This window comes from Stegostoma tigrinum, chromosome 2 (genome assembly GCF_030684315.1).
Source record: "Stegostoma tigrinum isolate sSteTig4 chromosome 2, sSteTig4.hap1, whole genome shotgun sequence".
Lineage (NCBI taxonomy): Eukaryota > Metazoa > Chordata > Chondrichthyes > Orectolobiformes > Stegostomatidae > Stegostoma > Stegostoma tigrinum.
The window spans coordinates 136,608,576-136,623,207 of record NC_081355.1 but is presented as its reverse complement, the minus strand read 5'-3'; the positions used below and the strand labels follow the sequence as shown (position 1 = coordinate 136,623,207).

Sequence of the window (14,632 nt, the reverse complement as noted above, 5' to 3'; positions counted from 1 at the left end):
GTGGGCTTAATGTTTGGTTCATAATTGCACATATCGTAATCCAGACTGCCTCTCCCTCTGGTCTAGAGTCCAGAAATGCCAGGTATTTTCCATTTAAAATTTCTTAACATTGCTGTCCTGTTTGTTACCTAAGGAGAGTTTTTGTATTGTTTGAGAATTTTTGATATCTTGTCTTCCACTGGTTTTAGAACTGCACAGTACATTATTTTGTGTTGTTTAAGTTGTGAGCAGATCTAGCCTTAACCACCTTCAAGGTGGGCATGCCTGGAAGAGAGTTAAATACTAAGCCTTATACTCTGCGGAGGGTTTTTTTTCCTATATTTTAGGAAAATTATATGCTTTGACTTAACTTATTTCATTTTGTTTTCTCAAATATTTTGCCTCTTGTGATCTCTGCAACATGAAATGAGATAGCACCAAAATGCTAAAGCCCTTTTCTTTTAAAATTAAGATAAATTGTTTGATTTTTTTAGTGCATTTCCAAAAATCTAAGTCATAAATTTATTTTAAAAAAGTATGTGTAATACATTTTAAAACATATAATTCTTAAAATAATGCACGTTTTTCCAGAACAAATACTGGATAAATTCTGTAGATAATCATGAATAGTATTGGTGTTGGTCATTAAGCTTACGTGTGTTTTATTCGTAGTGTTAAAAGAAATATTATCCTTTGACTCAAGTAATGATACTGAAAATGTGCAGTCATGCCCTTTTTCCAAACAGAAGAAAGTTTGTTTGGATATTGTGTAACCAGTAGATTTTTCTCTTCCCACTCTATTTTTCAGTCTTAGCCCATGTGCGCGCTCGTGCACCATTCTGTCCCTCAAATAAAGATGTCACTCAAATTTCAAGTTTCCCTTCTTTATTGACTTTTTCCTCGTGTTTAAGTTACCCAAGATATCTCTGGTTTCTGCTAGGAGACTTCATCTTTTTGGGAAAGCTGGTACTGTTCAAGTGATGAATGGAAGTTAAAAGAGAGGTCTGGAAAGCTAATGGAATGGAGTATAAGGATGCAGCGGTTATGCTGCTGTTATGCAAAACCCCATTTGGAGTACCATGTGCAGTTCACACACCTTAGGAAGCATATATTGGCTTTGGTGGGAATACAACACAAGTTTGCAACAATGATACCTGGACTTCACGGGTTCTGTGGAGAGATTACACAAATTAGGCCTGCTTTTATAAGGTTAAGGGGTGATCCAATCAAAGTTTTCAAGATATTAACAAGAGATAGTATTATCTACCCTGTTTGCACTGATTAGGAATTTTAGAATTGGACACATAGTCTGTGAATTAGTGCCAGACCGTTCGGGAGAGATGTTACAAAGCACTTCTATACACGGTGGTAGGGAGAAGTTTCGAACACTCCCACAAACAAGTGAATGCAATCAGTTGTTTTAAATATAATATTTGTTTTGTTAAGCAATGGTATTCAGGTTTATGGGCCAAAACAAGGTATGTCGAGTTTGGCCACAGATCACTGATCTCATTGACTGACGGAACAGGCTTGCAGGGCTGACACTCCGCTTTCTATGTGTTAACAATGCATGGAATTATTTGAGTTTTTTTTAAAATTCATTCACAGGATGAGGGCATCACTGGCTTGGCAGCATTTATTACCCATCAGGCAGTTATGAGTCAACCACAGTGCCATAGGTCTGGTGTCAAATGTAGGCCAGACCAGGTAAGGATGGCAGTTTCCTTCCCTAAAGGACATTAGGGAACCAGAATGGGTTTCTCTGACAATCAACAATGGATTCATGGTCATCTTTAGATTTGTTACCATCTAGATTTTTCGTGGAATCAAATTACACCATCTGCCCTGGCAGTGTTTGAACATTTATCTCCAGAACATTAGACTCTTAATTCCAGACATTTATTCAATTCAAATTCCAATACTTGCCATGGTGGGATACAAACCCAGGTCCCCAAAAATGTTATCTGGCTTTCTGAATTGGCAGTACAGCAGTAATACCATTCGGCCACTGCCTCCCCTAATAGTCAATTTCAGTGTCAGCTTGTTTCAGATGTTGGTGCATTCATGTTCTGTTCCAGCATCTCAATTTATGTTGGTACTTCAGTTTTGAGAGAGTGTTGCACAATTACAGGGATATTTTCTCAGATCTCCTGTAACTGTTTGAAGAATATTTAAGTTCTTTCAAGGTTGACCCATGTAATTGAAACAAATAATCATAGAATACCTAGTGGAGAGAGAGACAATTTGGTCCACCGAGTCTGCACCAATCCACTGAAGACAATTCCAACGAGACCGAGGTTCCCCAGTTCCCCTTCACACATTCCCACCTTTTCCATCGCTACCATGTAGCCCAGACACTACGGAACAATTCAGCACAGCAATCCACATAACCCATACCTTTTTGGACTGGGGAGAAAACTGGAGCACCTGGCAGAAACCCTCACAGTCGTCCGTTGGTAGAATTGAACCTGGCAGTGTCCCTGGTGCTGTGATACTAACCCTTGTACCACCTGGGAGCTATCAGGTAATAGATTTTGGTGCTAGAGTTCTACAAGATTGACTGCTTTTGAGTACTTCACTCACTCCACAACACCTCGGAACAGCTTAAAAGTGAAAAGTAAGCGTTCACTGGAGAAAAATCAATTATTCGTTAACTGATAATACACTAATTTCTCAGTGTTTTCACTCATTGTTTTATCTAAATTCTGCATATTTTCCAACATTATGTTTTTAAAAGTGTAAAGAGAAGACCAGCTTTCAAATTCTGAAAGATGTAAACATTCCATCTGAAATAAGAAGTTGGGCTACAAGTCATCTTGTAGTACCAGTTTTTGTTTTGGCATTTCTTTGCCCTCCAACATATTCATCCAGCCAAAAGGAATACTGATAAGCAATATGTTAATCTCATGGCTGATATCAAACTATTTAAATGGAAAATTACTGAGGCAACAACACTTCTGCAGGTCATGCAAAACACAGTATTGCAGTTACGGCTTCATAACCTTTACTACATTCTCGAGTCCCTGCCTAAGGATCCTGGCAGAAACACTGAATTTGCTCAACTGGGGACTGAAATGTAGATCTAGCAAAATCTCCCTTTAATTTTATATCCTCAAAGATTCCAATAATATTCTGGTAAAGGGTTCCATTGATGTTCTGAACTTTATACTTTGCTGTACAATGGCACTGTTTATGTAGTTGAATTATCCAATCATTTCCCCTGATTGTCTTCAAATACACAAAAATGTGATTTGTTCGTATGTGGACTTGATACTACTGAAAGACTGAACTATGAAAAAGTTCTCATAATTAAAGATAAGGATTCAGATTCGGATAGCTACTCAGTGATGGAGGTGAACTTGATTTACTCCATCTAAAGTTAAAGGAACTGCAACAACATTAAACATTTGTGGAAAGAAACACGCACTCGGAGCCAATTAGAATTAACTTTAAATTGACTGCACACCATGATCTCTACTTCTACTCTCCAACCTCCGCCATTTGAATCCTCTAAAAATAGTGGTGATATGGAGACAGCGAAGCTAGTAAACTTTGAAACAATACCTGCCAGAATTACAATATATACATGATTTGCTTTTTTAAAAAAAACTGGTTTAACAGTTAACATTAGACAGTGATTCTAATTCCCAAGTGATAAATATAATATGTGCTGGCTGAAGTTATGGTGCTCACTTAAATGAGCTCAAACTTCATTTTATTAAACTGGAAACAGAGTGCAAAATGTTACGTGCCTAATTTGTGTTTATAACATGCAGAAAATTAGTTCTTTAACACAGCTGCACATGCAGAAAGTCCAAAGCCACCTACATCCGATGAATTTTCTCATGATTTATGAACTGCTTCAGATTATGTAGATTATCCCACCATGTAAAAAGAAACTTTTCAGCAATAAGTTTAAACCAAGGTGTGATTTTCACTTCATTGCTTTCTGCCTTTTCCAAAAGGTTCTGGAGTTCATCTTTAGACACATAGCAGTAACTCTGTATCTCATTGGGGTCAGGTTGTAAAGTTACATTCTTCTGGATGAAGATTATATAATCAATTTCATGTTCTCCCCAGATTCCATCAGACTGAGCCTTGTAGTGAATACGTGTAAGATAGTTCATCTCTTCCAGAGGAACCTAATGTCAAAATATTTCAACAGTTAGGAGAGAAAAGGAGATCAAATATGTTAAATTGTTTGACATCCTAAACCATGTTAAACAAAAGGGTGAATCTGGACTTAGTCTACAAACTCATTAATCTGTGTTGGCAGGCATTTTGCTTTTAAAGTTAGTTCAGAGCTAGGGGCGTATATTTTACATTAGTATGAATATTGCACAATGAGAAGTTAAATTGTATGAACTGATGTGGCACACCAGCTGTTCATTAAAAATGCAGCAAAGCTTGACAAACTCACATCCCTACCACTGGACCACAAGGCCCAGAAAAAAGTCCCACCTGTTCCAGGGGTGTCTAATAACATTTTGTTGAAATATTCACAATTTATTCCTAACCTTACACAATACAAAAATACTCCATTACAAAAGATGGAAAGAAAGTGTGTATATTCTATCTCTGCAAGAATCTTAAAAAGGGCAAAACAATTTAGATTTCCTTGGAGTAAACCATGAGCACAAGGATGAAAAAAAACCTACTATATCAAAAAGGACCATACAGAGAACTTTGAATGAAATCCTCATGACTATTTGAAAACAATGTTATTTCTATCCTCATTTGATTTATGCATCACAGGCTCTTAGGCTAGAGTCAAAACCAATCTGACATTTATATTTAGCATAAGTTTGTCCCTCACACTTAGAATTCTCATTCGAGACCCAAATTCAGTGTTATAAAAATTAAGTCTTTTATTGTATAAAATTAGTCCATTCAACATTTTACTTAGAGATGAAACTTGTCACCTGAGTGGTTACTATCATGTAAGGAATCAGCCAATTCCCACATTAGAAAATTAGACAGCTCACCATTAATGATCCACAAGTCCTAGCCTCACTTCTTATCAATACATACTTGAAGGCTTTTTTTAATGCCAATCCACATGTCAACTTAAAGCAGCAAAAAGGTAGTTTTGAGCAGCTGCTGCTTAAATCTCTTACAATTTAAGAAGTTGTATGCCTGAAATTTAAATTTTCATTCCTCGAATGAAAAAGTCCATTTAAAACTCCTTAAAGATTTGCAAGCATTTTAGAGGGCCACAGTCCATTAACTTAAGTATTCTTCATATATTTAGAGTCACCATGTCTACTGACTCCCTCTATGTACTTGCCTTTTTAAAAAAAACCCAAACTGCTTGGTTAAACCAGTTGTGGTAGTGATATTAAATTCCAACTTACAAGTCAGGACGTTTCTGTTTCTTATTCAACTTGCAAAAATAAAGTTCTTTGGCCTACTCCCTTCAAGCCTGCTCAGCCAATTGATAAGATCATCGTTTTTGTCTTCAGTCCCCTTCCCAGTCTAACCAGCCCATGTACCTTGACTATCAAAAATCTGACCCTGCCTTGAATTAATTCAAATGATTTAAATCTTACTGATTTCTGGAGAAGAGAATTTTCCAGATTAAGCAACCTCCAAAAATATTTGTCCTCATCTGTTGCAGAAATGTGGTTTCTCACTCTTAAACTGTGTCTCCAAGTTCTGGTCACTCCTACAAGGGAGGGATTTCTGATTACCACCCTGTCAAGTACCTTCAGGATCTTGTATTTCAAATCAGATCACTTCTTATTTCTTAACTCCCACAGGCACTGGCCCAACTGTTCTTTCTACTTTTGGTTTGTCCAATGTCAAATAATTCTTTAGCCTATTGTAAATTGAAAAGGTCTAAGGTGACATGAAAGTCCGACACAGATGCCTCAACAGGAATTATTCTGGTGTTGACTTGGTCACCATCACAGTATGACTGGTGAACATATCCGCACAACGCATCTTTTACTCATTGTTATCATGGCACAAGAATATAATACCAACTTGTAAAGTACTTTCCAACATTTAAATAAAAAATCTAGGATGCTTCAAAAGACAGAGGTAATTACAGTGTTGGCCACCAATTTCAAAGAATAAGGGGACAGGAGTTGGCAGGAGTCTATTCTGTTTAATTTCTCAGGCATGCAGTTCACAGACAACTGTTACATACTTCAGCTACTCACGCTTCAGTCCATTTACAACAAAACAGAAATTTGTTTTGGAGATGGAAGTCTGGCCGTAATAGATGTGCAGTATATTTTAAGATTACTGGGTCTGAAGTATGGCTCATTTGAGAAGTCTCGTGCATGAAACTTGACTGAATTAGTTTTGCTATTTAATTAAGGCTCCTCACCTGCTGTGGAGGTATTCCAAACTCTTCCTTTAACCTGCGCTGGGCTGCTTGTCTTACACCAATAGCATCTTTCTCCTCAATTTCTGTTGTGGTGTTCAGAGGGTGACTGCAGCAAGTGTTTGTAAAACAGCCTAAAATTTTTAAAAAACACATCCTTTTAAATGATAAATTTGAATGCACTGTTAACACAATGCTACATAAACATAAGTAGCCACTTCCATAATGGCTGGCTAGCAGTCAGCCACATCCACAAACTCCAATTACACCAAATTTAGCACAGATCACCCCCAACTGCTTAACATTCTGCATCTGTCTGTCAACTAGACTAGGAGACAGGCTTTGCAGCTTGCATCCAGTGAGATTCAGTAAGGGCAGGAGATATGCTTTCAGGTCAGCATGATGAACAAGAGTGACCTCCAAAGAGGTTTACTGGAAAAAGAGACAGTTACACAATTCAATAAATGTTATTTACAAATTACAATCATGTTTAGTGTATGCAAATATCTTTATGCCTAGAAAAAACAATTTGGCCTTACAAAACCAAAATGTCATAATTCAACCCATACTTTGTCTGTGGCAGCATTCTCCCCTTAAAAAAAAATGCAGCACCTTTCTGCTCTGGCCTACGCATTGTTCCACACCAATATAGTTTTGTTTTTAAAAATGCCTCTGAATTGGACAGCAAGGCACTTCGTTCAAATGGAAAACATGCTGGTGAGCCCTACATTCCATTAAAGTAGTATACTTTAAAAAATCTCATCCGTGATTTACTTCCAAGCCAAGCCAAGGTCTGGAGCATCTCCAGCCATGTGAAAACACAAAAGCTGGAGGAGAAGGGACACTTCCTGACTAAATAAGTTCAAGCTAAAATATTAAAATTACAAATTCACTACATATTAAAATGGTGAAGATCAATGTAATTGTTTTAGATCACATTCTGAACAGAAAAAAATTGGGAAATCATCTAATTAATTACCAGCTTTACTCAGACAAATATTTTCTGTATGTAACATATTAAATATACAAAAAGATTTTAGGTATTACCCTTGTAGCTAAAACCCTCAGTGTTATAGCACAGCAAGATGGCATCTCTGACAGTACTGCTGCACTCATTCAGGACTACCATGAAGTGTCAACTTTAATTTTGTTCTTCAGGTCCTGCATTGGGACTTGACGCCAGAACCTTCCAACTTACAAACGACTGAGAATGGTATCAACTGTGAAGCCCTAGGAACCCTGATAACTGAAGTAAAACAAACTAGGGTGAGAGATTTTCACTGCCAATACCCTAGGATCTTAAAGCCAAGAATATTCTGACTTGCAAAGCACAGCTAAATCAAATGCTTTTTTTTCACCTGGGAATGTGATCTTTGCATCAGATCTCTGTTGCAGCAAGAGTTTCCCCTCACTGTTGAAGATGAAGACACTGAACGCTCTGTGAAGTAATCCTGGCAAACAAGAAATTTGTTATTCACTTGCACGCAGTTATAGAGTCCGACGTACATCACAGAAACAAACCCTTCGGTCCAGCTCATCCAGGCCAGTCCCATATCCTAAATTAATCTAGTCCCATTTGCCAGCATTTGCCCCCCCCCCATATCCCTGTAAACCCTTCCTATATGTACCCATCCAATGCCTCAGGTCCCTTTCATATCTTTCCCCTCTCACTTTAAACGTATGCCCTCTAGTTTTGGACTCCCCTACCCTAGGAAAAAGACCTTAGCTATGCACCCTATTCATGCCCCCTCAAGTTTTTATAAACCTCTGAAAGGTCACCCCTCAACCTCCGATGTTCCAGGGAAAATAGCCTGGTCAGCCTCTCCCTACAGTTCAAACCCTCCAACCCTGGCAACATCCTTGTAAATCTTTTCTGCATGTTCAGCATCAACATACTCTGCGTGCTGACATTCTAGCAGCTGCAGTTACAATCCTATCTTCTGGGAAGCACAAGAAATCAGAAAGAGTAGGCCATTCAGGCCCTCAAGTCTGCTTCAGCATGTAACAGGATCATGCCTGATATGACACTCCTCACATCCACAAATAAATTTAAGAAAACCTTTCTATCCATAAATATTTTGAACAAATAAGTTTGTATTTTCCTTTCAAAGATTTAAAATTCATATTGCAGATTCTACTCTTATTTTCAGCAACCCTTCCCCAAAAACCTTCTTGCTTTTAAAGATGAAAAGTTAGAGATCTACGCAGCTGAGAATCTTCTTCTCTTGCTCCTCCCAAGTTTCAAAATTTAGACAGCCACACAGTTGAAATCATGATATAGAATAACATCCATCCACATTGAGACTGTCTGATTGGTAGCAACTTCATGAAATAAATTGCCTCTTCTTCATTTTCAAGAGTTAAATTACTTTGTAATGTTGCTTTTTGATAAGCCGTGATCTGACACCAAACATCATTATGAAACCCTCAATTTAATGGTAGCACATGCTACTGGAATGGGCAGGATATACTTTGATCATGGAGACCAGCAAGTCTGTATCAGTGTTTTCCTTCCAGAGAACTTGCATGTTCTCCAGAGAATAAGAGGCTTTGATACTTTGATGAATTTTTTGGTGAAAAAACAACATATAAGTCATAACTATTTACTCAATATTTTACTAAGAAGATACATAATAGAGTCTCCACGGTAGAGATGCTCTGGTTGGGCAGGAATTGCCTGATGACGTTTCCAAGCTATCACCCTTCTCACCTGGGCTGGAGTACAGAAAATGCCAAAAGGAAGAAGTTAACTAGTGTTTTGTAATCCTGATAACTTATGTCAACCTCAAGTGACACTCAAGATACAAAGTGAGCCTGAGAATACTTGATTCACCTCTATTTATGTTCTGGTTAAGATGGCAATTTTTCTTTGTGTCTGCTCCAATTCTTTTATCATTCTCATCAATCAGGATGCACATTTCAGCCAATAGCTGGACCTGCTTTTCATCCAGGTTGTCCATGTTTATTTCTGGCATTGTTTCTGTAATCCTTCGTCCAGTATATCTGATAACAAGGGATACAACAAAGCCATGAAATTACATTAGTCTAATGACCATTCCAACTTTTACTTGCAATTTGTGTATTAAACATATGTTACAAAAAGTTTCATTTTGTAAAAACAGACTGTCAGTTGAGTGGATGTTAGCATTAGAATTTAGAATTAAAATTATAAAACAAAAATTTGTTTAGTTTCTTCTGCAGCAAGGTGGTATCCAGATATATATCACATCAACACGGATACTATACAAGACATTACTTTTTTCTTCACCTTTCCACCATAACATCTTAATTTCAGCCAGACCAAGTTACCAGCAGAAGAAAAAGAGTAAAATGACAAAGCAACAAGCATCTATGACTCTTGTGGCTACTTACAGGAAAATAAGTCACTTATCCTTCCACTAAGGGGACAACACCTACATCACTTAAAAGGAGCAGCATAATCTTTTGGGAACTGTAGTGCCATTTTACACTGGTACACATTTATATCTGGTTTCAAGGAATAACACTCATGAACTCATCGCTTGTTCTGGTAGTTTAGGCACAGATCCAGTTTTTAGAAATAAAGTTTTAAATGGATAGACAGTAGATACGGAAAGGTGGTTTCCCATGGTTAGAGTCTGGAGTATTCAGACATCAGGTCAGGGTGAGAGGTAAGTCACTTAAGATCGATCGGAGGAGGTACCTCTTCAGTCAAAAGACAGGGAATCGTCTGAATTCCCACAGTCCTCTGGGGTGAAGAATTCTATCATTAAGCAAACTCAGCAGAAATCAAGATTTCTAATCACAATCCCAATTTAACAACATCCTGAATTCCAAACATTCATCCTTATAAAAGTCATACCACGTAGAGTTGCATTAAATATTAAACTTTAAAGTTCTAGCATCTACTTCATATTTACCGATGGCTATTTTATATTGTCCTGTATTGTGTTCTGACTTGCATACAAATTGACCTGTGAACAGACCCTGTTTGCAACCCAGAGATTGCTTGTTCTCAAGGAATAGTGTAGCAATTAAGGGAGATGATCTAGAATTGTCTCCCAGGATTGAGGTACTGATCGGATTACTCCTATTCCTTAGGAAAAGGTTTCCAATCTAACTAGGCTACAGAGACTAACTGTATTATAGGTTCCTGAGACACAGAGCCTCGCTACATATAGGACAGCAAAATGAGGACAGGACAGCAAAATGAGGACGGAACAAAGGACCGAGATATGAGGAGGTTAGGGGGGAAAAACAGAAGAGGTGATACTCATCTGCAGCAGAAACGCTGGCAGTCTATTTGGGCAGAACAGCCTGATTTAAATTGCGGGATCTTTCCACAAAATACCTCATCCCACAGATTCAAATTACAGTAACAAAACAGGAGTTGCTGGAAAGGCTCAGCAGGTCTGACAGCATCTGTGAAGAAAAAAAGTTAACATTTCGGGTCCGGTGACTCTACCAGACCTGCTGAGCTTTTCAACAACTTCCGTTTTTGTTGGTGATTTACAGCATCCGCAGTTCTTTCGGTTTTTATCCAAACTATTTGCACTGTCCAGAATATGTAGTTGCCATTATCTCTGATACAGTTCCTGCAGTTTCGGTAACCCAAGGCCGTCGAGAAACTAATAAAGAAATTATTCCTTTCGTAACAAGGAGGTGAGGAAGAAATCACTGGGTTTACTTTCACTGACATGAAAGCCAACTTGATTCTGGTTACTAGAGGTTAGACTAACTACCACTTACCCAGAAAACCAGGGTACAGCTACAGAATGTTGGCGCTGAGCAGCTCGACGCAACAAGCTGCCGAGCTGCCACACATAAGCAACAAGAGCCATCCGCAGCATCAATCCGACTGAAACCCACCAATCCGCTGGCCGCCTTCCGCGATCTTCCGATGAGCAGGCCCAATCAGCGGGCGGTGGTTCGAGCGTGGCCCGGGAGGAAAGCGCATGCGCACTGAGATCGAATGTTGCCCGGTGATTGTCCGTGTTCCAATCGAACGTCAAGACAACGCTGTATCGAGTCAACAGCCGCCGCGTGCTGATCGTGTATCCAATCCCGCTGGTAGCCGTAAAGCAGCCCGCTCCGCCGATCCTTATTTTCAATTGCTCGGTTTCAGACGGATATCTGCCTCCTCCTACACCTTCCGCTACCCTTCGACGTTTTACTGAGTTCCGCCCACCAGAGTAACGTGCAAATGACGTTTTAACCTGCTTCCACCTGCTCTATTGGTTGTGGCCCTTAAAAGTTCTGAAGAAGTTATTATCGGACTCGAAACGCTAACTCTTGTTTTTCTCTAAAGAGAAAGACTACAAGATTGCTGTTTCCGCCAGAGGGGTCGGGGGGAGAGAGAGAGAAAAATATGTCTGGAGAGGGTTTTAACTTTAGTGAGTGAATATCTTATGGTAACTTCGGCTGGAGCGGAATTGAACTCAGTGGCAATAACAGTCCAGCAAATTGAGCTAACCAGTATAACAACTCCGGTGCTGAGGAAAGGTCACCGAACCAGAAATGTTAAGAAGGGTCCGGGCCTGAAACGTCAGCCTTCTGCTCCTCTGATGCTACTTGGCCTGCTGGGTTCATCCAGCTCTACACCTTATTGTCTCAGATTTTCCAGCATCTACAGTTCCTACTATCTCAGAAATGTTAGCGCTGCTTTTTCCCTCACAGATTCTGCAAGACCTGCTGAGCTTTTCCAGAAACTTATGCTGTTGTTGTGAGCTAGCCAACCCCTGTTTCTTTTTGCTAGACCTCCTGAATTTCTTCAGTCTTCTTTGTTTTTAAGTCAGGTTCCCAGCATCCACTACTAGTATTTCATTTTTATTGACTGGTTACAATCTCTTAGATCAGTCCAAAAGTGTGGATATTCAGCAATTTGCACAATATGTTCTTCCATCTTAAAAATTCTTTACATTGAGTCGAATGATAATGCAATTATTTTTCAAACAGTTATTGGGAAGTGAAACAAAAACTTAAAACAGGAGTTACTGATGATGGACAAGAAATTGATATTTGGGAATCAAAAAGACAGATTTCAGAGTATGGTCCCCTCAAATTCTGCCCTTTCATCTATTAAGATCATGGCTGATAATGATCTTTTCCTTCAGCCCACTTAGTCTGTCCTCCACTAAAATTAAGGAATTGGTTGGTTTGAATGTATTCAGTGACTTAGTCTATACCACTGTCTGGAGTGGAGAACTCCCAACTAACTTCAAAATGCCAATAGCAAATTCTGAGATCCTCACAATAAATTCTGTGTCCTCAGAAGTATATGCTTCAATAAGATCACCTCCCACAATTGTAAACTTCACTGAGTGTAGGTCCCACCTGTTCAAGCATTTTTCAGAAGACAAACTTTTCAACCCAGGAATCAACCTGGTAAAATGAATGGTTTCCAATGCAATTCTATCCCAACGTGAACAATTAGACCAAAACTGTAGGCAAGACTCTAGTTGTGGTCTTATTAATGTTCTGAACATTTGTAGCAAGACGTTCCTTCATTTATACTCCATTCCACCTTGCAAGAAAGACCAATATTTGATTTGTCTTCCTGACTACTTCCTGATTCATGTACAAGACACACAAGTCCCTTTGTACCATGGCATTCTGTAGTCTGTTAAAACAACATCTTTATATAGAACATAGAACATAGAACAGTACAGCACAGAACAGGCCCTTCAGCCCACAATGTTGTGCCGACCATTGATCCTCATGGATGCACCCTCAAATTTCTGTGACCATATGCATGTCCAGCAGTCTCTTAAATGACCCCAATGACCTTGCTTCCACAACTGCTGCTGGCAACGCATTCCATGCTCTCACAACTCTCTGCGTAAAGAACCTGCCTCTGACATCCCCTCTATACTTTCCACCAACCAGCTTAAAACTATGACCCCTCGTGCTAGCCATTTCTGCCCTGGGAAATAGTCTCTGGCTATCGACTCTATCTATGCCTCTCATTATCTTGTATACCTCAATTAGGTCCCCTCTCCTCCTCCTTTTCTCCAATGAAAAGAGACCGAGCTCAGTCAACCTCTCTTCATAAGATAAGCCCTCCAGTCCAGGCAGCATCCTGGTAAACCTCTGAACCCTCTCCAAAGCATCCACATCTTTCCTATAATAGGGCGCCCAGAACTGGACGCAGTATTCCAAGTGCGGTCTAACCAAAGTTTTATAGAGCTGCAACAAGATCTCACGACTCTTAAACTCAATCCCCCTGTTAATGAAAGCCAAAACACCATATGCTTTCTTAACAACCCTGTCCATTTTAAGGGATCTATGTATCTGCACACCAAGATCCCTCTGTTCCTCCACGCTGCCAAGAATCCTATCCTTAATCCTGTACTCAGCTTTCAAATTCGACCTTCCAAAATGCATCACCTCGCATTTATCCAGGTTGAACTCCATCTGCCACCTCTCAGCCCATCTCTGCATCCTGTCAATGTCCCGCTGCAGCCTACAACAGCCCTCTACACTGTCAACGACACCTCCGACCTTTGTGTCGTCTGCAAACTTGCTGACCCATCCTTCAATTCCCTCGTCCAAGTCATTAATAAAAATTACAAACAGTAGAGGCCCAAGGACAGAGCCCTGTGGAACCCCACTCACCACTGACTTCCAGGCAGAATATTTTCCTTCTACTACCACACGCTGTCTTCTGTTGGCCAGCCAATTCTGTATCCAAGCAGCTAAGTTCCCCTGTATCCCATTCCTCCTGACCTTCTGAATATATCAAAGAAATTCACAGCATGAAAGAAGGTCCTTTGACGTGTCATAGATAATGGGAACTGCAGATGCTGGAGATTCCAAGATAATAAAATGTGAGGCTGGATGAACACAGCAGGCCAAGCAGCATCTCAGGAGCACAAAAGCTGACGTTTCGGGCCTAGACCCTTCATCAGAGAGGGGGATGGGGGGAGGGAACTGGAATAAATAGGGAGAGAGGGGGAGGCGGACCGAAGATGGAGAGTAAAGAAGATAGGTGGAGAAGGTGTGGGTGGGGAGGTAGGGAGGGGATAGGTCAGTCCAGGGAAGACGGACAGGTCAAGGAGGTGGGATGAGGTTAGTAGGTAGCTGGGGGTGCGGCTTGGGGTGGGAGGAAGGGATGGGTGAGAGGAAGAACCGGTTAGGGAGGCAGAGACAGGTTGGACTGGTTTTGGGATGCAGTGGGTGGGGGGGAAGAGCTGGGCTGGTTATGTGGTGCAGTGGGGGGAGGGGATGAACTGGGCTGGTTTAGGGATGCAGTGGGGGAAGGGGAGATTTTGAAACTGGTGAAGTCCACATTGATACCATATGGCTGCAGGGTTCCCAGGTGGAATATGAGTTGCTGTTCCTGCA

The 14,632-nt window shown here is 40.1% G+C and overlaps 1 protein-coding gene across 1 annotated transcript; it reads right to left on the bottom strand.

The window, feature by feature from the left end:
• Nucleotides 1–3,411: 3,411 nt before the first annotated feature.
• LOC132206210 (isopentenyl-diphosphate Delta-isomerase 1-like) lies at nt 3,412–11,462 on the bottom strand. The gene is made up of 5 exons (XM_059639496.1): nt 11,039–11,462; nt 9,144–9,313; nt 7,669–7,761; nt 6,314–6,444; nt 3,412–4,121 (listed from the first exon to the last, which is right to left on the bottom strand). Exons 1-5 carry the CDS (start codon nt 11,137–11,139, stop codon nt 3,804–3,806), a joined length of 813 nt encoding a protein of 270 aa, XP_059495479.1. The 5' UTR covers nt 11,140–11,462; the 3' UTR covers nt 3,412–3,803.
• Nucleotides 11,463–14,632: the final 3,170 nt, after the last annotated feature.